The sequence below is a fragment of the Plecotus auritus genome (assembly GCF_963455305.1).
Source record: "Plecotus auritus genome assembly, chromosome: 1".
Lineage (NCBI taxonomy): Eukaryota > Metazoa > Chordata > Mammalia > Chiroptera > Vespertilionidae > Plecotus > Plecotus auritus.
The window spans coordinates 182,604,712-182,628,722 of NC_137770.1; the positions used below are offsets into that span (position 1 = coordinate 182,604,712).

The 24,011-nt window shown below is 41.2% G+C and overlaps 1 protein-coding gene across 3 annotated transcripts in view; it reads right to left on the reverse strand.

The window, feature by feature from the left end:
* The window catches only part of SMARCAD1 (SNF2 related chromatin remodeling ATPase with DExD box 1), a 111,881-nt gene extending 92,653 nt beyond the window's left edge, over positions 1-19,228 (reverse strand). The window contains exons 1-2 of one of the 3 annotated variants that reach the window (XM_080682487.1): positions 19,105-19,228; positions 18,239-18,477 (exon numbers count right to left, since the gene is read on the reverse strand). In XM_080682487.1, the coding sequence (XP_080538613.1) occupies positions 18,239-18,428 (190 nt within the window). In that variant the 5' untranslated portion in view covers positions 18,429-18,477; positions 19,105-19,228. Of the gene's footprint in view, positions 1-18,238; positions 18,478-18,773; positions 18,997-19,104 lie in introns of those variants that run through there. The other 2 variants (XM_080682488.1, XM_080682486.1) reach the window with 2 other exon arrangements.
* Positions 19,229-24,011: the final 4,783 nt, after the last annotated feature.

The following is a 24,011-nucleotide window of genomic DNA, read 5'->3' on the forward strand; positions in this document are numbered from 1 at the left end:
GGGCTTGATCAGGTTGACAGGGGAGGGTAGTTAGAGGCGACCAGGCTGGCAAGTGAGGGCAGTTGGGGAGGACCAGGACTTCAGGGGAGGGCAGCTGGGGGGAACCAGGCCAGCAGGGGAGAGCAGTTAAGGGTGACCAGGCTGGCAGGGGAGGGCAGTAAGGGGTGATTGGGCCAGCAGGAGAGGGCAGTTGGGGGCATCCAGGCCTACAGGGGAGGACAGTTAGGGGTGACCTGGCCGGCAGTGGAGGGCAGTTAGGGGTGACCAGGCCAGCAGGGGAGGGCAGTTAGGGGTAATTGGGCTGGCAGGGGAGCAGTTAGGCATCTATCAGGCTGGCAGGGGAGTGGTTAGGGGGTGATTAGGCTGGCAGCAGAAGCGGTTAGGGGCAATCAGGCAGGCAGGCGAGCAGTTGGGAGTCAGCAGTCCTGGATTGTGAGAGGGATGTCCGGCTGCCCATTTAGGCCCGACCCCACCGGCAGTTGGACATCCCTCGAGGGGGTCCCAGATTGGAGAGGGTCAGGCTGGGCTGAGGGACACCCCCCCCCCCATGCATGAATTTCATGCACCGGGCCTCTAGTAAATTCAATAAAAAGGAAAAAAAAATAGCTATCATATCTACTTTCTAGGTCAATTTCAAGTTCTCAAAGTGAAACATTTTTAATCCTCCAATAATACCTAGGGCACACATTATATCAGCATTTTATAGATAAACCCAAGTTGAGAGAAAGCAACTTGTTCAGTCATATAGGAGAAAGCAGATATGAAACCAAGCCCAAAAGCCTAAATCTTTATACTCTAAAACTCTGTGCCTCCCCAGAGGACACTAAAACAAGAACATTTCTTTACTTCTTACAGTGAAGCTCTATCAACACTATTAAAAAGCAAATCAACCCTGGCAGGTGTGCCTTAGTTGCTTGAGGCTTCATCTCATACACTGAAAGGTTGCGGGTTCGATCCCCGGTAAAGGCGTGTAATGGGAGACAATTGACATTTTTTTTTCTATTTCTCTCTCTCTCTCATCAATAAAAACTTGTCTTCAGAATTTATTTATATATAAATATATTAAAAAGCACATCCTATTTTCCCAAAAGAACAGTTTTATAAATGTTGTTGTGTGCCCTGGGTTAAGAAATCTGCATTGGAACAAACCATAGCTATTTTAACTGTCATAAATATGAAGATATTTATAAATTCTAATAATTATGTAAAGTAATAAAAATACAGTCCAACTCCTATAAAATAACTCTAAAGGTACCATGGGTGCTGCTTTCATAAAATACTCCTGGTGTATCAAAAATCATATATAAAGCTAGTTTAGATATTTATGCCCCGCACTGCTAAGTGGTTGGAGGTCAACCTATAAACCAGGTTTGATTCCTGGTCAGGGCATTTGCCCAGGTGCAGGTTCAATCCCCAGTGTGGGGCATGCAGGAGGCAGCTGATCAATGATTCTCTCTCATCATTGATGTTTCTCTCCTTCTCCCTTCCTATCTGAAATGAAAATATATTTTAAAATAACAAAAAAATAAAAATTTAGATCTTTTATGTATCAAAAATTTGACCTAAAGCTAATGAATGATAGTGCCCTGCTTCCTTATATTTTAAAATGGCTTATGGCAAAATAATTTGGATTGTCTTCTTTCCTTCAAAGTCTCTTAATATAAAACATAGAATAATCTTTTCAAGGCCAGTCATTTAAATAACTAAGTGTTTGGGGGTCTAAAAATTCTGTATTAGGAAAACTAGTTTCTTGAACTTAATTATTTATATATTCATCTTTTATTTTCTCCTCTTATTTTATACAGATTATAGTACAAAATATATGAAGACACACCAATTTTTAAGACTAACGTTTAATATATGCTTAGTTAACAAAACAAAATAAAGTGGTTTAACTCTCCATAATGTACTCAATTACTTAAGCTTTGACTGGATAGAGTTTTACTCTATATATAATAAATACCATCAAAATACACATTAAACATGTATATTTTTAATATACATGCCCTAAACCAAGTGGTATTCAGAGGAAGTGGTTTGATAACATGGAGGTTGAATAAAGATTATAACATAACAGCATTTCTCAAATTCATGGCAACTTTGTACTCCTAAAAATTGAAGGCACCAAAGAGTTTTTTATGTTGGTTATATAGCTATATTTACATTAGAGAACAGAAACTGAAAAAAAGTTTACATATTTATTTATTAAACAAACTCTTTACATGTTAACAAATATTTTAATGAAAACTATATCCCCTCTTCCTGCTCCGATCTCCTACCAAATTTAGTGAGAAAAGAGCAACACTGTTTACATTTGTGAAAATCTCTAGTTTAATAGAAGACTGCTAGATTTTCTTATCTGTTTCTGCAATTAATTTGCTATAGTATACTGTTTTTGTTTAGGTTTATAAAGAAAATCACACCTTATACAGTGATAAAATTAGGGAAAGGAGTATTTTCATAGCTTTTTTACATTACTGTAGATTTTCCTCTTAGATTCTAAATCCAAATTTGTACAGGTGGTAGTTTTTTTAAAGGTTAATTGCACTTTGGAAGTGGAAACTATATGAATAAACTTTTGCCTTATGTTCCATTAAAACTCACTGGTCTAGCTAGGCCAGTGTAGCACAGTGGTTGAGCATCGACCCAGGAACCAAGAGGTCACTGGTTCAATTCCTGGTCAGGGCACATGCCCAGGTTGTGGGCTCAATCCCCAGAGTGGGTGTGCAGGAGGAAGCCAACCAATGATTCTCTCTCATCATTGATGTTTCTATCTCTCTTTCCCTCTACATTCCTCTATGAAATCAGTAAAGAAAAAAAAAAAAAACTTAAATAAATAATACTGGCTAACTCCCTGATTAATGCAGATCTACTAAATGTTGACATATTTCATGATTTTTTAAAAAATAGATTCAATAATATCACCACCAATCTCTAAATACCTAGATATTGTCTAACTCACAGTTGTGGATACTAGTTTTCCAAAATCCAAACTTTCCTTTGAAACCTAGAATTTTATCACTAGCAATAAATACTATCAGTTGTCTTCCTTGATATCGCTATTCATTTTTAAGAAAATGTCTGCATAACTACAGTTGTCGGTAAATCATCCTTTCAAGTAAAAATGGTGCTCTGTGAAAAAAAATGACAAGTTCAGCTCACAACTCAAAACAATTGCTCAAATGCTTTCCCTTGAAATAACATTGTATTTTGGTATGCAGCAAAGGGTAGTTCACAGTTTGTTTCACAAAATATTATGAAAGTGCCTACTGATAAGTTGAAGTTTATTGAAAGTAATAATTTGTACTGCTTTATCAAGAACATTCTTGCCCTCATCAGTGTGGCTAGTGTTAAGAGTGTCGGTCCATGCACTGAAGGGTCTCAAGTTTGATTCCTGGCACATACCTGGGTTACGGGAACATGTGCAGGAGGCAACCAGTCGATGTGTCTCTCTCACATCTATGTTTCTCTCTCTCCCTCCCACTCTCTCTGAAAAGCAATGGACAAAATATCCTCAGGTGAGGATTTTTTTAAAAAAAGAACATTTTTAAGTGAAACTGGCATTTAAAATTTTTTAAGAATAAAATGACTACTATAACAGTTTGGAGTCTTGGCCTTGATTCTTGTTAAGGCACCAGCAGTTTTACTTACCATTGCTTTTGTACAATCAGTGCAAATATCGACATAGTGAAAAAGGCAAGTAATGTCTTATGAAAATAGTTGTGACCTGAAGGAGCCCAAATGTTCAGAGACCACACTTTGAAAACTAATGGAATACAATAAAAGCTTGTTTATATAAAATACCAACTTTCCAAAATAGTTACCAATCTAGAATTAGAATAGTGCTAAATGCTTAGATTTGTTTGGACTATTTTTGGAAATAAGCAACAGCAAAAATATCTAAGATATTCCTGATGCAATGATGCTTTTGACCGAAAGCAAACAATCATTTTTAAGCAACAGCACAAAGGAGACAAGGTCATATACATACACAAAATACAAAAAAGAAGGTAAGGAAGGTGAATAGAAAAATCAATTATAAAGACTCTAGAGGCCCGGTGCATGAAAATTCATGCACTGGAGGGGGGGCAGACCCTCAACCTGGCCTGCCCCCTCTCAGAGTCTGGGAGCCGCCAGGGGCAGGAGGCAACCTGGCGATCAGGGGAAGGGGACGCCCCATCACACGTCTGCTGCTGCCACTGCCAACAGCGCAAGCCTTGGGCGGCCCTGGTTACCTGAGCCTCGGGGGGCCCTAGGCAGCTGGGCAGCCACAATCCGAGGCTTGCTTGCGCCTTGGGCCGGCCCTGGGCGGCTGGGCAGCTGACATCTGAGGCTTGCCTGCACCTTGGGCTAGCCCTGGGCAACTGGGGGGTTGAGAGAACTCCGGAGGCAGGCGTGCCTAGGGGCAGACCCAGCCTTGCCGTGCCTGCCACCCCGGCAGGGCTGAGGGAATTGGGTGCCGCCATCTTTAAGGGTGGGACAGTCAATTAGCATATTCCCTCCTTATTGGCTGTGGGCGCTTCCATCATTGTGATGGTGTGAGGGTCAATTAGCATGTTCCCTCTTTATTAGATAGGATTAGACAGTATTCAATTCTGACATTCACTAAATGTATTCTGTGTTTAAGGCACTGTACCAGGAAGTGGGGTATATAAAAAAAAGAAAGGGCAAGTTACAGTACAATTTGCCCTAAAGAAAATAAACAATAGGAGCTAAATATCCATGAAAATTAACTATTATGAGGCATAATCTGAGAGAGCAATAAACAAATTCCTATAGGAACATGAGGAAAAACAGCCTGTCCCTTTCATATATGAACAATTAAAAAGCCTATTATGTTTTAGGGATAGAAGATGATGCAAGGTGACTACAAGGTTCCAGGGGGTAATTCCAAATGAAATTCCCCATTAGTGGACAGCACAAGAGAAGACAATCATACATTCCAAATTTTTCCAGTATGCTTATACCCTTTCTCATATCTAAGTCTATCATGAAACAAAAGCATTTGAGCATGCCACTGATTTCACGAAAGTGGTCCAAGATCAAGGACCACTCAAAAACAAAAACAAATCACTTACAAGAAGATTATGAGTCCAAAGAGAAATAGTCTAAGTCAATTTGATAGTCCACAAATAAAGTGATTTCCCAAAGTAAAATGAAAACACATAAACCTCTAAACCATCTGCAGACTTAACAAAAGCAATGTCATTTTTTATATTCTAGTTGCGTGTTGCTCTGCATGGTTAAGTTCTTTAACATGACAACTGACTTTCAAGGCAGTTCCTTTAAATACCAAGTAACACATCATGTATTTTTCCTTTTAGAAGGGTTATTACCAAAACAATAGATTGTAAAATTTGAACAGTCTTTAATTTGAATGTCAGAGTTAGATAGGGAAATATCTTTAGCATCTTTAAAAGATACATTAAATACAAAATTTAAGAGTAGTTTCTAATACATCACTCTAAGATGAATGAGAAAGAAAACATTTCATGTTTAAGTCAAAAGAAAAGAGAGATACAAAATAATGTAAAGGAAAAGAAAGTCATGCTATTAGTAATGGACAAGGCAAAAGTGTTAAACCTAAGAGATAATTTTAACAACAAAATTTATATCTAAAATAAAAATAAAACTGCCCAGCTGGTGTTACTCAGTGGTTGGGTGTCAACCTATGAACCAGGTCACGGATTGATTCCAGATCAGGGCATATGCCCAGGATACGGGCTTGATCCCCAGTGCGGGGGATGCAGGAGGCAGCCGACCAATGATTCTCTCTCATCATTGATGTTTCTAACTCTCTCTCCCTTCCTCTCTGAGATCAATAAAAATATACTAAAAAAATAAAAATATAATTGACATATATCTCAACTAAATATTAACAATGAAGTGCATAAATATTGCAGGATATATAAGTAAAAAGTTAACAGATAAATATGAGGCTTTAATCTCTTCTATAAGCTCTGAATAGAGGAGAGAGCACAGAAATAATTGATATAGAACAATGTTTTAAAATATTTTTAATTAGGACCCACTGTAAGAGACACATTTTAGATTATGACACTAAACCAGGGGTGGGCAATCTTTTTGACTCAAGGGCCACAATGGGTTCTTAAACTGGACCGGAGGGCCGGAACAAAAGCATGAATGGAGTGTTTGTGTGAACTAATATAAATTCAAAGTAAAGGAGCGGAGGGGAGAGCAAGAGAACCAGATAGAACAGCCGGATCCGGCCTGCGGGCCGTAGTTTGCCCATGGCTGCACTAAACCCACAAATTGTTAGATAGACACATATAACTGAAACAAAAGTTTCAGAGGCTTTACTGTAAGTATAGCAAATTATCCTATACCAGAGGCCCAGCGCATGACATTCGTGCACTGGGGGTGAGGGGGGATCCCCTCAGCCTGGCCTGCACCCTCTCGCAGGCCGGGACCCCTTGGGATGTGTCTGCCTGCCGGCTTAGGCCTGCTCCCCTGTAGGAGCTCACTGACCACCAGGGGCAGCTCTTGTGTTGAGTGTCTGACCCCTGGTGGTCAGTGTGCATCAAAGCAACTGGTCATTCTGCTGTTCAGTTAATTTTCATATCAGGGTTTTATTATAGCTATAATAATCTATATACACTGAGTAGCCAGATTATTAGGATCTCTGAATGCATAATAATCTGGCCACTCTGAGAGTGTGAGAGTGTGTGTGTGTGTGTGTGTGTGTGTGTGTGTGTGTGTATTAGAGGCCCATGAATTCATGCATGGGTGGGGTCCGGCCAGCCTGGCCAGGGAGAGGGGACATGGGCGGTTGGCCAGCCTGCCTGCTGGTTGAGGGGACAATTTGCATATTAGCCTTTTATTATATATGATGATATACACTGGCCAGATTATTATGCATTCACAGATCATAATAATCTGGCCACTCAGTGTATGTAAATCTATATATATAAAAGCCTAAGCGACCATTACGACCAGCCGCTTGATGTGCACTGACCACCAGGGGCCAGATGCTAAACACAAAAGATGCCCCCTGGTGATCAGTGCACTCCCACAGCCAACCTCCTGTGGTCCCTCCCCCTGGACTTGGTGAGACAGCCCTGATCAGCCCCAATCAGCGGCCAGGCTGAGGGACCCAGCCCATGCACGAATTCGTGCACTGGGCCTCTAGTAAAAGCATAAAATGCTAATTAGACCGGATGGCTGACCAACCTCGTGGACAAAGCCGGGGCTGGGAAGGCTGAGGTAGCCGCCACGGCTGTGAGGGCCGAGCCCCTTGCACGAATTTTGTGCATCGGGCCTCTAGTAGGATAGTAAAACCCTAATACGCTGTGTCCAGTTAGCCATTCAACCAATCAAAGCGTAATATGCTAATGATATGCTAAGGCCACTCAACCGCTCGCTATGACGTGCACTGACCACCAGGGGGCAGACGCTCCAACTGGTAAGTTAGCTTGCTGCTGGGGTCTGGCTGATTGGAAGTGAGCAAGACGGGCCGGACACGCCCTGGAGCCCTCCCGCAGTCCCTCCCTGGCTGGCCACCTCCTGCATCCTACCCTGTCCCCAATCCTGCACCGGTGGGGTCCCTCAGCCTGGTCTGCACCCTCTCACAACCTGGGCTGAGGTACCCACCCCCAGCCAAGTGCACAAATTTCGTGCACTGGGCCTCTAGTACTTGGATAATTTTCCATTCATTGTATTGCATTAAAAAATTAGTTATATGGCCCAGCAAGGTTGGCCTCAGTGGGGAGAGCGTTAGCCCTTGGACTGAACGGTTGAGGTTGTACCCTAGGCCCCAGTTGGGTGCGGTCAGGGTGCATACAGGAAGCAACCAGTCAATGTATCTCTCTCACATCGATGTTTCTCTCTCCCCCTCCCTTCCACTTTCTCTCTGAAGATTAATGGAAAAAATATCCTCAGGTGGCCCAGTTGGCATGGTTCAGTCAACCTATGGACCAGGAGGTCACAGTTCATTTCCCGGTCAGGGCACATGAAAGGGTTGCAGGCTCAACCCCCAGTGTGGGGCATGCAGGAGGAAGCTGCTCAATGATTCTCTCTCATCATTGATTTTTCTCTCTCTCTCTCCCCCTGCCTTCCTCTCTGAAATCAATAAAGATATATTAAAAAAACATATATATCCTTGTCCGACCAGCGTGGCTCAGTGCTTGAGCATCAACCTATGAATCAGGAGGTCACAGTTTGATTTTGGTCAGAGCACATGCCTGGGTAGTGGGCTCAATCCCCACTGGGGGGGGGTGGGGGGTGGGAGGGGGGCATGCAGGAGGCACCCAAACAATAATTCTCTCTCATCATTGATGTTTCTATCCCTCCCTCTCCAAAATCAATAAAAATATATTTAAAATATATATATATATATATGACATATAGACTAGTATATCATTGGGTGAGGATTTAAAAAGAATTTAATCGGGTTCCAAGAAATTGACTTTATGATACGTTTGTGATCCACAGTGAGATAAAATGATGTAAGTAATAAAACTCATCTATTAGATGGCACATCATTATATCTAAATTCAGATCATGTCTTCTTTTCACATACCCTTAGAATCGTTACAGCAATTGTGTATTAGGCCACAAAACTTCAGTAAATTTGCCAAAGAAGTAGTACTGAAGACTGCATTTAGAAGTAAATGTTAATAAAAACATTAAAGCAAAATTTATGCTACTTGGAAATTTAAATAAAAACCATAGCAACCACTTACTTGAAACTTCAGGCCAAAAAAGAAGAAAACTATATAAAAATCAATAATATATTATAACACATAAAACAAGAATTAAAATAATGTGGTAGCCCAGGTTGCGTGGAGTGGCCCAGTTGGTTGGAGCATCATCCTGTACACCAAATGGTTGCAGGTTTGATTCCCGGTCAGTGCACATGCCTAGGTTATGGGTTCAATCCCTGGTCGGAACACATACTGGAAGTAATGAATGATATTTCTCTCTTTCTCTCTCCCTCTCTCTCAAAAACCAATAAACATATCCTCAGGTGAGGGATAATAATAATAATAATGTAAGATTAAAGAAACAGATTAATGGCTCATAAGATGCAAATGAAAATTTAAACTCTAATGATGATATTTCAAATATAAGAAAAAATATTTCTTATTAAATATTTCTGAAATGACTTGTCAATGTCACATAAAAAGCAAAGGAGAAAACTGTGTCACCCTTTCTTTACTCCTTATAATAAATTCCCAATGAGAATAAGGTTAAAAAATATAATCTAAGTCCTGGCCACTATGGCTCAGTTGGTTGAGTGTGGTACCATGTACCAAAAGGTCATCATCCGTTCATTTCCCAATTGGAATACATTTGGAAGGCAACTCATGGATGTTTCTCTCCCCTATCGATGTTTCTCTCTCCCCCTACCTTCCTCTCTTTCTAAAAGTCAAAAAAAACATATTTACAAACACACATTAAAAACAAAACAGTCAACACAAAACCCAACTCCTATCCATCATTTTAGCTATCAGAAAAAAAAAAAAGACCAACAGAAAATAACAAATGTTGACAAGGCTGTGAAGAAATTGGAACCCTGTGCACTGTTGGTGGGAAAATAACATTTTAAGCTGCTGTGGAAAACATATGATGGGTTCCTACATGATCTAGTAATTCCATTTCTGGGTATATACCCCAAATAAGTGAAAACAGGGTCTCAAAGATGTACTTGTACACTTACTTCATAGCAGCGTTAGTTATAAGAACCAAAAGATGGAAGCAACCCAAGTATCCATGCTTGAATGAATGGATAACAAAATTAATGTATATATACAATGTAAACATCATCCTGTACATGGAAGAAATGTCATTCACAAAAAGACAAATGCTATAAGATCCCGCTTTTATGATGTGCCAACAGTAATCAAATTCACAGAGACAGAAAGTACAAGGGTAAGCCCTGGACGAGTAGCTCAGCTAGTTAGAGCATCAACGCGATAAGCCAAGGTTGCAGATTCGATCCATGGTGTGGGCACATATAAGAATCAACCAAAATGGCCCGGCCATGGTGGCTCAGTGGTTGAGTATTGAACTATGAACCAGGAGGTCATGGCTCATCTCCTGGTTGGGGCACATGCCTGGGTTGTGGGCTCAATCCCCAGGTGTGGGGCATGCAAGAGGCAGCCTATCAATGACTCTCTCTCATCATTGATGTTTCTCTTTCTCTCTCTCTCTCTCTCTCTCTCTCTCTCTCTCCTCTCTTCCTCTCTGAAATTAATAAGAATACATATATTAAAAACAAAAATCAAACAATGAATGCATAAAATAAGGGAACAACAAATCAATGTTTCTCTCTCTCCCCCAATCCCTTCTTCTCTCTAAAAATCAATCAATCAATTAAAAAAAAAATAAAAGTACAAGGGTAGCTGCCAAGGATTGGGGGTAGCAGGTTAATTATTTAATAGCACAGAGTTTCAGTTTTGCAAGATGAAGAGTTTTGAAAATTGGCTGCACAATACTGTGTATGTATTTAACACACCTTAACTTGTACATTTAAAAATAGTTGATGGTAAATTTTATGTTATGTACATTTTACTACAATTAAAAGTAAAGTTAACACAGTTGTGCTAAAAGAAAATATGGATAAAGTATTTAGGTGGTAGTAGGGAATGCCTGTTGAGGACCTAAAACCAAAAGCCTTAAAGAAAAGAATGAATAAACTGACCACATAAAAATGTAAAATTTCTCTATGGCAAACAACAAACAGGGAATTAAAAGAAGAAAATTTAAAAGTTATAAATCATTGACCTAGCTGGTTTTGCTCAGGGGATAGAGCGTCGACCTGCAGACTCAAGGGTCCTGGGTTCAATTCTAGTCAAGGGCACATGCCCAGGTTGCGGGCTCAATCCCCAGTGTGGGGCATGCAGGAGGCAGCTGATCAATGATTCTCTCTCATCACTGATATTTCTACCTCTCCCTCTCCCTTCCTCTCTGAAATCAATAAAAATGTACTTTTTTAAAAATTACAAATAAACCATTTATCAGAAAAAAAAACAAACAAAGGAACACAGGAAAAATTCAAATGGCTAATACAATGAAAACATATTTAACCTTAGAAATAAAGACTAAAAATAAAGCAATTTAATTGCCTGCTAGCCTGTTAAGGATTAAATTGGTTCACAATATTTTGGTCTAGTATTAAAAACCAGACATCTGAAAACCAAGCTGGCCCTGGCGAGTGTGGCTCAGTTGGTTGGGCATCATCCTGTGCACTAAAAATGAAAACCAAGCTGTACTCTGGTACAAACTGGTAAAACTTTTGTGAGAGTGATCTGGCAAATACTATAATATTATTTTTATTCCCTCTATTCTGCCAATTCCATTTCCAGGAATTTCCCATAAGATTATACACATGCAAAAATATCTGAGTGAAAGGATAGTCACTACAGCATTTTTTGACAGCAAAAAGAAAAAGAAAAAGAAGACAAGAAACAAAATAACCAAAGTCCATTAATGGGAATCTACATGAACTACAATGCATCTACAAGGTAAAACACTGTAGCCATTTAAAAATGAGGTACAGCATATTTTACATGAACTGACATGAAAAGTAAATGTTCCCTTCATTACACAACATTGTATCATTTAACTTTTTATAACACGGTAGTTCGAAGAAAACAATAGGTAAGCACGTAAAGAGGTATGGAAGGAAAACACAAACAAAACGATGTACATTTTAAATGTACTTATGATTTTTACTTAGGTACCACAGGCCCAGTGCACGAAATTCATGCACAGGGAGGGGGAGGGTCCCCTCAGCCCAGCCTGCACCCTCTGCAATCCAGGACCCCTCGGGGGATGTCCCAGGAATCGGGCCTAAATCGGCAATCAGACATCCCTCTCTCAATCCGGGACCGCTGGCTCCTAACCGCTCGCCTGCTTGCCAACCTGATCACCCCTAACCGCCTCTGCCTGCTGGCCTGATCGCCCGTAACTGCTCTCCCCTGCCCATCTGATCACCTCTAACTGCCCTCCCTTCCTGGCCTGGTTGCCCCCAACTACCCCCCTTGCCAGCCTGGTCACCCCTCACTGCCCCCCTCTGCTGGCCTGGTCGCCCCTCACTGCTCCCCCCCACCCCGCGCTAACCTGGTCGCCCCACGCAGCCCACTGTTCGGTCATTGCGTGAGGGCACCCCGACCAATTTGCATATTCCTCTATTATTAGTAGACATGAGTGCTTGTATTTTTCAATTAGAACAATTCATCACTAAATCTTTTACCAAGGACTGATTTTCAAGTACAGATATTAAGAAGCCAAAATGATTACACAAAGATGATTCACGTTTTGGATCACACATCTGAAAAAGACTAAGTAACACCCAATGGTTATAGAATCATGACACTAAAATGATATATTCTGCATTATCATTCAAAGAATCATATCCATTTTACTTTTTGCAAGGACTTCAGAGAACCTCTAGACAAAGGAAGTGAAGTCCAAAACCGCTGATGTACCCAAGATCATATAATCTGTATGTGGCAAAGCAGTGATAACTGATATAATTTTAAAATTTTCTCACTTATAAACAACTGTTACTTTCAACAGGACAACCACACTGAAATGGTAACCAATTAGAAGACATTTATGTCACCAAGAAAAGAAATTCATCAAGCACATACTAAAACTTTCCTTCATTCCAACCTCAAAATAATCTATGAACCCATCTATTTTTATTTCCTTCACTCCCCTCCCCACCGTAGGTAAAATATCTCTACAAATATATTCAATTTTCAATAATCCTGAAATATCTTTTCTTGAAACTGCTTCCCTGTCAAGTTGTTTCTCTTTCCCTTCATAAAGAGTAGTCATCTCCTTGCCTTTCTACTGAAACAAATGTCAACAATAACTTTTAATTTCCAAGAGAAGTGGTCCCTGATCAGTCCCTATCGAACTTGACTTCTCTACATTTGATACTGTTCACTATATTTCGTTTTTAACTTCCAGGATACTATCATTTCTGACTATTCTAGTCATCCTTTACATATGTCATTGATTTCCCTTCCTTTCATCATCATTAAATACTGATGTTTCTTACAGTACAACTTGCTTAGGACATTTTTTTGTTAACTACAACTATAATTCCAAAGTTGATTTCTCAGGCTCCAAACAATGATGTACAACCATCTATTAAACCTCTTTACTGAAATATGAAAAGTAACTCAAACTCAACTTTTTTTGGCATCCTCCTCCTAAATGTACCACCTAATTCAGTTGACAGTGTTAATTACCCAGCTGTGTAAGCAAGTAAGATTTACCTTTCAAGTTTGCCAAATACCACAAAATACATCCTATCTAACAAAAGAGTAAAATGCAAATTGACTGTACCTCCGCTACACCCATAAGCCACGCCCACCAGCCAATTGGGAGTGAGTGTGCAAATTAACCCAACCAAGATGGCTGTGGCCACAGAGCAAGCAGGAGGCTTGGGTTTCCCGGCAATGGAGGAAGCCAAGCTTCCCACAGCACTGGTCTCCGCTCAAGGCTACAAAGTTTCAATTATAGAAGATAAATAAATCCCAACAAAAATGGCGGCAGCCACGGAGCTGGAGAGAGCAGGAGGCTTGAGTTGCTCCCGACGATGGAGGAAGCCAAGCTTCCGCAGCCCTGGCCTGCTTTGGCCTCTGCTCAAGGCTACAAAGTTTCAATTATAGAAGATAAATAAATCCCAGATACCAGGGCCTCCGCTTGGGTCGCCGGGGGGCGTGGCCAGCCTGCAAACCACCACAGGCCCCTAGCCCAGGCCGCCCCACGCCCCAAGGGAACCCCACCCTGATCTGGGACACCCTTCAGGGCAAACCAGCTGGCGCCCACCGTGAACCAGGCCTCTATCCTATGTAATAAAAGAGTAATATGCAAATTGACCATCACTCCAACACACAAGATTGCTGCCCCCATGTGGACACAAGATGGCCACCACAAGATGGCCAGCAGGGGAGGGCAGTTGAGAGGGACCAGGCCTGCAAGAAATGGCAGTTGAGGGCGATCAAGCCTGTAGGGGAGGGCAGTTAGGGGTGACCAGGCTAGCAGAGGAGGGAAGTTGGGGGCGACCGGGCCTGCAGGAAAGGGCAGTTGGGGGGGGGGGGGATCCAGGCCTGCAGGGGAGGGCAGTTAAGGGTGACCAGGCCTGCAGGGGAGGGCAGTTAAGGGTGACCAGGCCTGCAGGGGAGGGTAGTTATGGGTGACCAGGCCTGCAGGGGAGGGCAGTTAGGAGCAAACAGGCTGGCAAGGCGAACAGTTAGGCATTAATCAGGCTGGCAGGGGAGTGATTACAGGGTGATCAGGCTGGCAGGCAGAAGCGGTTAGGGGCAATCAGGAAGGCAGGCAGGCCAGAAGCTGGGAGCCAGCAGTCCTGGATTGTGAGGGATGTCCTACTGGGATTGGGCCTAAACGGGCAGTCAGACATCCCTTGAGGGGTCCCAGATTGGAGAGGGTACAGGCTGGGCTGAGGGACACCCCCCACCCTCCGTGCACGAATTTTGTGCACCAGGCCTCTAGTATGATGATAAACGAAGGTAAATATTCATATCCCACTGATAATTCTCCAATCTCATATCCAGCCCAAAGTTAGATCTTAAATCTACCTGTGGTTTCTTATCCTCTCCACAAGCCAAGGCTAATATACTTAATTCAGTATCTGTATCCCCCATGCTAAGTTGTCTTTGGTCTACTTCAAAACACCAGTTTGGGACAAGACTTTGATTCTTAAAATTTTTTATTATTATTTTTTGTTGTTAATCCTCACCTGAGGACATTTTTCTATTGATTTTTATACAGAGTGGAAGGGAGGGGGAGAGAAAGAAACATCAATGCGAGAGAGACACATTGATTGGTTGCCCCCCACATACACCCCGACCAGGAAAAGGGACCAGCCTGCAACTAGGTACCTGCCCCCGACCCTTCAGTCCTTGGACCGTTCTATCCACTGAGCCAAACCAGCTAGGGCTGATTCTTTTTTTTTTTTTTTTTTTTAATATATTTTTATTGCTTTCAGAGAGGAAGGGAGGAGAGATAGAACCATCAATGATGATAATCATTGACTGGCTGCCTCCTGTACACTCCACACTGGAGATCGAGCCTGCAACCGGGGCATGTTGAACCGGAATTGAACCATGACCTCCTGGTTTATAGGTCGGTTTGATTCTTAATTTTTAAAGGCATGCCCAATGGCTTACAATAGGTACTTCATATCTGTTCTGATGTACAAAACCACCATTTTTTTCAATTACCTAAAAATTTTTATCAAGTCACTTTATCTCATTCCTACTAGCAATCTAGTTTTAAATCCTTGACCTTTCTTACTTGAAAACTCTTCACATTTCTTTCTTCCTCATTTCTACTGCCATCACTAAGTTTGAATTACAAGTTTCCTAAATGATATCTCTCTTCAAACCCTACCTTCTGTTAGATTGACTTTTTTTTTTTTTTACTAAACAACTTTCTCTCATCATTTTACCCTTCTACCTGAAAAGTCTTTAATGGATCCCTAGTACTTATAAGGTAAACTAAAAACTTAGCCTTAGTTTTCAAAATTCTCCAAAATTCATGGTACCATTTACAATACTCCCTTCTTAAAGCAAAGCTCTCTCTCTATTCCTAACAAGATGAATTCTCACCATTCCCAGAACAAATTTAATTTTTATATTTTCGTGTCATCAAGACTGACCATATGATTCCTAAAGGTAACCTCAGTTTTTAAGATGAACTTATGTACCAAAGAAAAAGTCCCAATAAAAAGGAGTAAAGTCTCAGACAGAAGAAAATGTAAAGCAGAAAAACATATTCTGATTAGAAAAGGCAATTAAGCCCTAGCTGGTTTGGCTCAGTGGATAAAGCGTTAGCCTGTGGACTGAAGGGTCCCAGGTTCAATTCTGGTCAAGGGCACATTTCCAGTTGTGGGCTCAACCCCCGTAGGCGGCGTGCAGGAGGCAGCCAATCAATGATTCTTTCTCATCATTGATGTTTCTCTCCCTCTCCCTTACTCTCTGAAATCAATAAAAATATATTTTTTAAAAAGGCAATTAGGAATTTCACATTACTAATATTGATAAATAAATATAACATTCCATTGAATCCCAGTTTACAAAGTGCTTTTATTTTACATAACAAAAAATTGTGGATCTCAATTTTAAGTGACTTATCCAATGTCCCATTTAACTAAAATGATGAACAGAGGCTTTTAAGGACTCAAAATTCCAAGCCTACAACCCTCTCTGCCCTAACAACATAAGAAACAGATGAATGTATTTACTGTTAAAATAGTAAAATACCTGGATGTGTAGACATTAACTATAGCATGTCTACAAATCAAATTATCTGTTAAAAGTATAAACAAAGGGCTATCCCTCCTGTGCTTAAATCCTTCAGTGCTTTCCCACAGAATTCAGCTAAGTTCAAAGCTCTTCAGACAAAGAAAGCCTTTCAAAATTTGACTCCTACTTACTACTTAACCCAACCAAACAAATCATTTCACCATGTTCCATTTATAAGAAAGTATTTAAAAATGGTATTCCAATGACCGTGTAGGGACTCTGCCAACATTAACCACTGTTACATTTAAACAGAAGAGTACCAAACAAAATAGAGATATCAAGAGTTAAGACATACATGTCACTAATCTTGTCGGGCCACATTAATTTTAAAACTGCTTGTGAAATACAGAGTTTTGCATCATAAAGGAGATTATTGGAATAAACATTAAAATAAAACTTCTAATATCCCTTTCACCCTCAAGAATTAGATTGCTTGGCTCTGGCCAGTGTTGCTCAGTAGTTAAGAGTGTCAGTCTGTGCACAAAAGGATCTTGGGTTTAATTCCTGATTAAGGGCATATACCTGGGTTGCTGGTTAGATGCCCAGTCCAATTGGGGTGTGTGTGATTGTGGTGAACGCGGGAGGCAAGCAATCAATGTGTCTTAACATTGCTGTGTCACTCTCCCCTCCCTTCCCTCTTTCCCCTCTACTCTAAAAATCAGGAACAGACTGATGCATCTCAGAGGGAAAGGGGCAGGTAGAGATTAACCGAAGAATTTATTTGCATAACCCGGTGGTCGGCAAACTGCGGCTCTCGAGCCACATGCGGCTCTTTGGCCCCTTGAGTGTGGCTCTTCCACAAAATATCACGGCCTGGGCGAGTCTATTTTGAAGTAGTGGCATTAGAAGTTGTTTAAGTTTAAAAAATTTGGCTCTCAAAAGAAATTTCAATCGTTGTACTGTTGATATTTGGCTCTGTTGACTAATGAGTTTGCCGGCCACTGGCATAACCCATGAAAACAGGCAATACTGCAATGAAGGCGCGGGGCGGGGCGGGGGGTAGGGGGGATGGCTTGAATGAGGTGAAGGGGGTCAATGGGGGGAGGAGGACATCTGTAATTCTTTCAACAATAAAGGTAAATTTTTAAAAATTTATACTAATGTAAAACAGTAAAAAAAACCAATGTGAAAAATATCCTCAGATGAGAATTAACAAAAAAATGAGAAAAAAAAAAGGAATTAGATTGCTTAGATTTGAGTTTTCGTTATACCTACTTCCTAATAATTTAACCTCCCTGGGTCTCATTTCTGCAACATGTGGGTAATATCTCATAGGATTGTTGTGCCAATTAAATGAGAATGTGAAGCACTATGTCAAAACATAGTAAGAATTCAAATATATTCTAATTTGTAACTGTCGAATAACAGATTAAAATGGAATTGCTAATTTGGGGCTTATTCTCAAACCCTATTGTCCCTGACAACCTGCTGGAGGTTTAAAATGGCTCATTCACCATAAAGAATACCAATTATTCTTCTACACTCTGGGGATCTCCAGGAAGTCAAGTAGTGGGAAAGCTGAATGTGATCCGATCTTTTGTTCACAGAGGTTGTCTTCAGACACCTTGAATAAAGCTAGCTCAGAGGAGGTGATCAGTATTTTTTGGAGAAATACTGGAATCAATGGCAACACCTGGCCAAATAACTAGGTGATTCATAGGACTGACCTAAAGATGACCTGAATTCTGATTTCAACTTCCATTGTCGGGCCATATTCCAAGAACTCATATAAAAGTGAAGCAGTTATGAATGGATGCTCAGTTGGAGGTACATGGTGCCTATGACCGTCCCAAAACTGTTTTTAAAAGGGCACAGTGAAAGACAATGCATTAACACGTGTTACATCAAGAATGAACACTGGAATCTCTTCTGCCTTTCCTCTTTTAAAAATCTCTCTTGATGTCCCATCAATCTGCAACATTGTAACTCACCTGTTTTTTCAGTTATATCTGAATCAGGGCTGCCTGCCCTGCTAACCTCCCCTTCAGCATTCTCCTCCTCGGCACTAAGAGAAATTGGTGAAGAAGGGCCAGGCTGGGAGGTTTGAGGTGTTGCTTCGGGCGCTTCCTCAATCTTATTCCTTTTTTCAAAACGAAAACGGTCCAGGTTGAAAAGATTCATATTGGCAGCCACCACCACCTTGTGGGATTGGGAGTTTGAAATGAACTATCTACAGAAAACAGAAAGAGAAAAAGAGGCCATGAAAACAATATACAGTACAACGCAAAGCCAGAGCAGTTCATTCCCAAGGCAATCAAGAGACCGCAAAGGTGCCAGTGGCTCAGGATGACTATTATGGCTGCGCCTCATTGTTAGGCCACGACTGGGAGAAGGTGGACAGAGGTGGCTTTTTTTTTTTTTTTTAATCTTTCCATTGCTCTTTTCACGCCCCTTGGTTCCCCACCCCCACCCCCCACACACCCCTCCTTCCTCAAACCACAGGCTGACCCTCGTGCAACCTCTTACCCCAGCACGCGCGGGCACGTCCCCCTCTAACCCCCCTGCGAGCCGCGCGCCCGCCCACGGCGAGCGGCGCCTGCACGACGGCGCTGCCTGCCTGGAGAAAGGACGTGCCAGGGCCCGCGCCTCGGCACCGCGGGGACACAAAGGGGCCAAAGACGGGGAGCGGCGCAGGCCGCGCTGGCGGGCACCCGCCCGGAAGTTGACGCGGCGCGAGCCCAGCTGAGAGGAAGCTGATAGGACCGAGACAACGCGGGGCAGGTTCGGAGGTGCCCCCGCATCTCTAGGGACGCTCCCTCGCCCGCTGGCTCTCTCTCTTTCTCCCTTCAGTACTTACAGTCTTGCAGACTCGGTGCGATGTAACAAAGGTTGAAAAGAAAAATAATTTCTGGTGTGGGCGACGGGAGCCGGGCCGGGACTTTCCAAAATAACCCGGAGAAAGCCTGCGAGCGCGTAGTGATGACGCAACACGCAGCCTAAGCTTTTCTTCTTCCCTAACGATGCCCGAGCGGAAAATGGTTGGGCGCGCGCTGTTGTCATGGTAACTGGAACCCGCCTCTCTGCCTGGGAAGAAGCTCTATGGCCTGTTTCTCTAGGTTGGCTAGAGTTGTTAAATAGAACAATAATAAATAGCACAATGACAATAAGTAGCATAGCAGTAACGTGTTACACAATGTTTGATATGTTACAATCTATGTTTTAGGTAACATATAGATAGTATAATAACAATATTGTGCTAAATGTTTTATGTGTATAATCGGAACCCTTGAAGCCTATTTTTTACCAAGTAAGGACCCGAGGCCTACAGATATTAAGTAGTTAATTAGTAACGAGTAAAAACCCGGGTATGTTGAGCTTCAAAGCGTACAAACTGCCTCCTCACTGTTGGCTGGATTGTTCTTAGAGTAGAATGTGACAATTCACTCACCTATGTTGATGGCAATATTACCCGAAGAATATTTATTCCCGTTGTTCTAACATTAGACTAAACAGGCACGTTTCTGAGTTGTAATTTGACCCTCTTGTTAAAAAGAAATTACTACAAATCATTAATCTGCCAAATATATTGGTCATTGTAAATTTAAATTGGCATTCTGTTTTATAAATCAGTGTTTTGAATTGTAACACAAACCCACAGATTTATCAAATGTGGGCACACATAAAACATGTATCTGGATTCATAAAATTCAGTAACAAAGCCTGAAAAATTGGAATTTCACCCTGGCCGGTAGCTCAGTTGGTTGGAACATCCGTCCGTACACCAAAATGTTGCAGGTTCAATTCTGGTCAGGGCACATACAAGAATCAACCAAATGAATGCTCGAATAAGTGGAATAAAAAGTTTCTCTTTCTCTCTTTTCCTCTCTCTGGCTAAAAGCAATAAATAAAAAATATTTGCTTTATATTCAGACAGATCTAACCACCTCCTACTCTAATATTATTAGGGGCCTTCTGCTCACAAATATAGACAACCAGCTCAAATGTCCAACTCTTAACACCACCTAGGGTTGCCATATTTGTAAAAAAAAAAAAAAAAAAAAAAAAAAGATGCTTTCTTAAATCTGAATGTTAAACAACAACTTCTTTTTGTTTAATATATTCTTATTGATTTCAGAAAGGAAGGGAGGGAGAGAGAGATAGAAACATCACAATGAAGAGAGAGAATCATTGATTGGCTGCCTGCTGCATGCCCCCTACTGGGGATCAAGTCTGAAGCTCATGCAAGTGCCCTGACCAGGAATCAAACCCTGACCTTCTAGTTCAGGGGTGGGCAAACTTTTTGACTCGAGGGCCACAATGGGTTCTTAAACTGGACCGGAGGGCCAGAACAAAAGCATGGATGGTGTGTTTGTGTGAACTAATATAAATTCAAAGTAAACATCATTACATAAAAGGGTACGGTCTTTTTTTTTTATTTCAATAGTTTTATTCATTTCAAACATTTTAACGAGAAGAATGTAAACACTAATTATTATAATTTGAAACTTCAAAAAATGGAGGAATCATAGCACAATAACATACCTTATATTGAAGATGGCAAAGGCAAAATAAAATTGCCTAACAAAGGAAAGGTACAAAAGCCTTTCAAATTAAACTTAAATATAATAAAATAATTTAAAACTAAAACAAATAGAAAAGAACAAAATGTGTAAACAGTAAATTAAACATTTTCTTTAGTGCAACTTCCAAATTATGCCCGGGATGTAGATGTAGATGGCAATGTAGACTGGGTTGAAAGGTTTTTGGTCTTTAAAGCATCAACTTCAGTGGGAACAGTGTTGTTGGTCTCCTTTTTAGCTAATGCTGTGATACTGTGCTCTCCAGGGGCGTGTCTCCCTACATCACCATGATAATGTGTCTAGCATTCCCAGGGTGATGTCGGGGGACGCGTCCGCGGGCATTACAAGGAGCCTCTGGAAGATTGAGAGGTTGTTCCTTCTACTGAATGGGCGGATATAAATCCGCCCACTCAGAAGGAGCTGCGGCCGAGTTTCCCGACGTTGCCATGTTAACACTGCTGCTGGTGAAGGAGCGGAGGGGAGAGCAAGAGAACCCTCCGCTCTTTCAGCTCCGCGGGCCGGATAGACTAGCCGAATGGGCTGAATCCGGCCCGCGGGCCGTAGTTTGCCCATGGCTGTTCTAGTTCATAGGTAGATGCTCAACCACTGACCCACACTGGCAGGGCAACAAATGCTTTTTTAGTACAAATATGTCCCATGCAATATTTGAAACTTAACTTACACTGAAAAATTATTTGTTTGATATTTTAACAAGGTGTCCTGTATTTTATTTGGCAAATTTACCCGCACCGCATTGCTTGGTTACCTTTTGGGCCTAGGGGCCTTTTACTACATGTTAGGTCTAAGGATACTGGAAGCACTGTTGGCCCTCAGCAAGAAGGACCTGGGAAAAAGTTAGTTATCCTTCTTGGAGCTATGTGAGCAGAAAATTTCAGAGCCCAGGTGCTTAAAACCACTGTGTAAAAGTTAAGTCACACTTTACAAAGGGACAAAAAAAAAATCTGTCTGAAGTTATGAACTCAACTAAATGCCAGAGGTAATGATGCAACATCTACAAAGATCTGGAGGGGAAGTATTGTGACTCTGTTTTTCTAGATCACATAAATATTATTCATTTATGGAAGAAAAAAATCAATTTCATGTTTTTAATTCCTGGAAAATATATTTTTCTTAACATGTGTCTAAAGACATAAATCCAGATGACAGGGTCAAAAAAATGAGGATTTCAAAAACAGAGAATTCATGGCATAATAGTATTCTGTTGAGACTAAACACAGTTAGGACTTAATAATTATAAATATGGTGTATTAGCTTTTTGTTGCGTAGTAAACAACCACAAAATATTTTTATTTATCTTTAGAGAGAGAGGAGGGAGAGAGAGAGAGAGAGAGACGCATTGATGTGAGAAAGAAACATAGGTTAGCTGCTTCCTGCATGCTCACCACTGGGGATAGAGCCTGAAACCCAGGCACTTGTCCTGACTGGGAATTGAACCAACATGTTTTTGGTGCACAGAACAATGCCCAACTAACTGAGCCACAATGGCCAGGGCACACAACCACAAAACTTTAGTTGCATAGAACAATAATCTAGATTGGCTTGCGTGGTTCAATTTCAAGCTACAATGCCTTTCTGCACATAGTGCATGCTCAATAAGTATTTATTGAGTGAATAAATGATGATAATAATTAGGCAAATTGCCTAAGCATATAGATAACCACAAATGAATGTTTTAAAAAGCTGAGTATCTTCAGAATGATGCATGCCATGAAAGAACAACATAAACCAGAGTTTTAAAATTTCAGAAAAGTGGTGACATGCTGGGGTCTTTCCGCAGCTGCAAGGGTTCAGGAATCTGGAGAAGGGCTGTGCATAAATTGAATAAAGAGACTAGACATGAAATATAAATTTGGGAGGCATGGGGGACCCAGGGGAGGCTCCACTTTCTAGTGAAGTGGCCTCTCCAAATGTCCGGACCCACGGCTTTTTATTTGCTGGGAAACATATTAGCCCTTTAGGAATGCAAACAGGTAAAGTTTGATAAACAGGAAAAGATTATCAGGTTAGGGGAAATTCCTTCAGCTATTCCAGCAGCAGGTAATAATGTATGCAGTTTTTCAGCCCTGCTGAAGCCCCAAGATCCATCAGCCTTCTGATGAACTTCTTGAATAATTGTGACCTTCTGGAATTAGCCTCCAGAAGTGACAAAATTCAAGAAAGAAAGAGAAGTAAAAGAAAAAAATAATCTTAGAAATGAAGATTAACCTTGATGTAACACATAGATAAACATAACAGATAATACCTTAAGATAAGTAGAGTAAAAAGGGAAAGAAACTAAAATAAAATTAGAAAGGTAAATAGATTTAAAGAGAAAATAATGAATATTCAAGGTTAGCAAAGAAGATCTAACATAATTACAATAGGAGTCACTTAGACAAAAGCAAGTAACTGACCTATAAGGGACAGAAAACTATATTATTATCACAGTTTTAACAGCAAGTCTTCATGCCGGAAAAAAATGGGATAACTGTATTTAGGATGTAAATAAAATGTGATCCAGGGGTTTTATATTGAGCAAATGTGCCTTTCAAATATAAAGGCTCAGATAAGCTCTTAACATCATGCAAGAACTCTGAGGATGTTGTTCTCCTGAGCACTCCTGAAGAATCTATTAGAGAATGGGTTTCATAAAACCTAAATGTCTATAGAAACAATGATGTAAGGACACATTGAGGATTAACTATATAGTTACACTAGAGGCCTGATGCATGAGTTCGTGCACATTGAAAGGAAATTAATTAGAATAAATATTTTAATATCACTATTCACCCTTTCTCTATAATAGAAGTGTCGACCAAATTCACGATTGACAATGACAGATGGAAACACGCATGTATGATTGGCGCCAGCGAGAGCTTTATATATATAAAAGCCTAAGCAACAGAACAACTGGTCAACCGGGTGCTATGATGCACACTGACCACCAGGGCGCAGACGCTCAATGGAGGAGCTGTCCCCTGATGGTCAGTGCGCTCCCACAGCCAACCTCCTGCGGTCCTTCCCCCTAGCCGGCCAATCTCCCATGGCCTCTCCCCCTGGCTGGCCAGCACCCCCCCCCCATTGGCCCAATCGCCAGCCAGGCCGAGGGACCCCACCTGTGCACAAATTCATGCACCGGGCCTCTAGTATATAGATAAACTTGCTTAATTAGACCTGCTTTTTT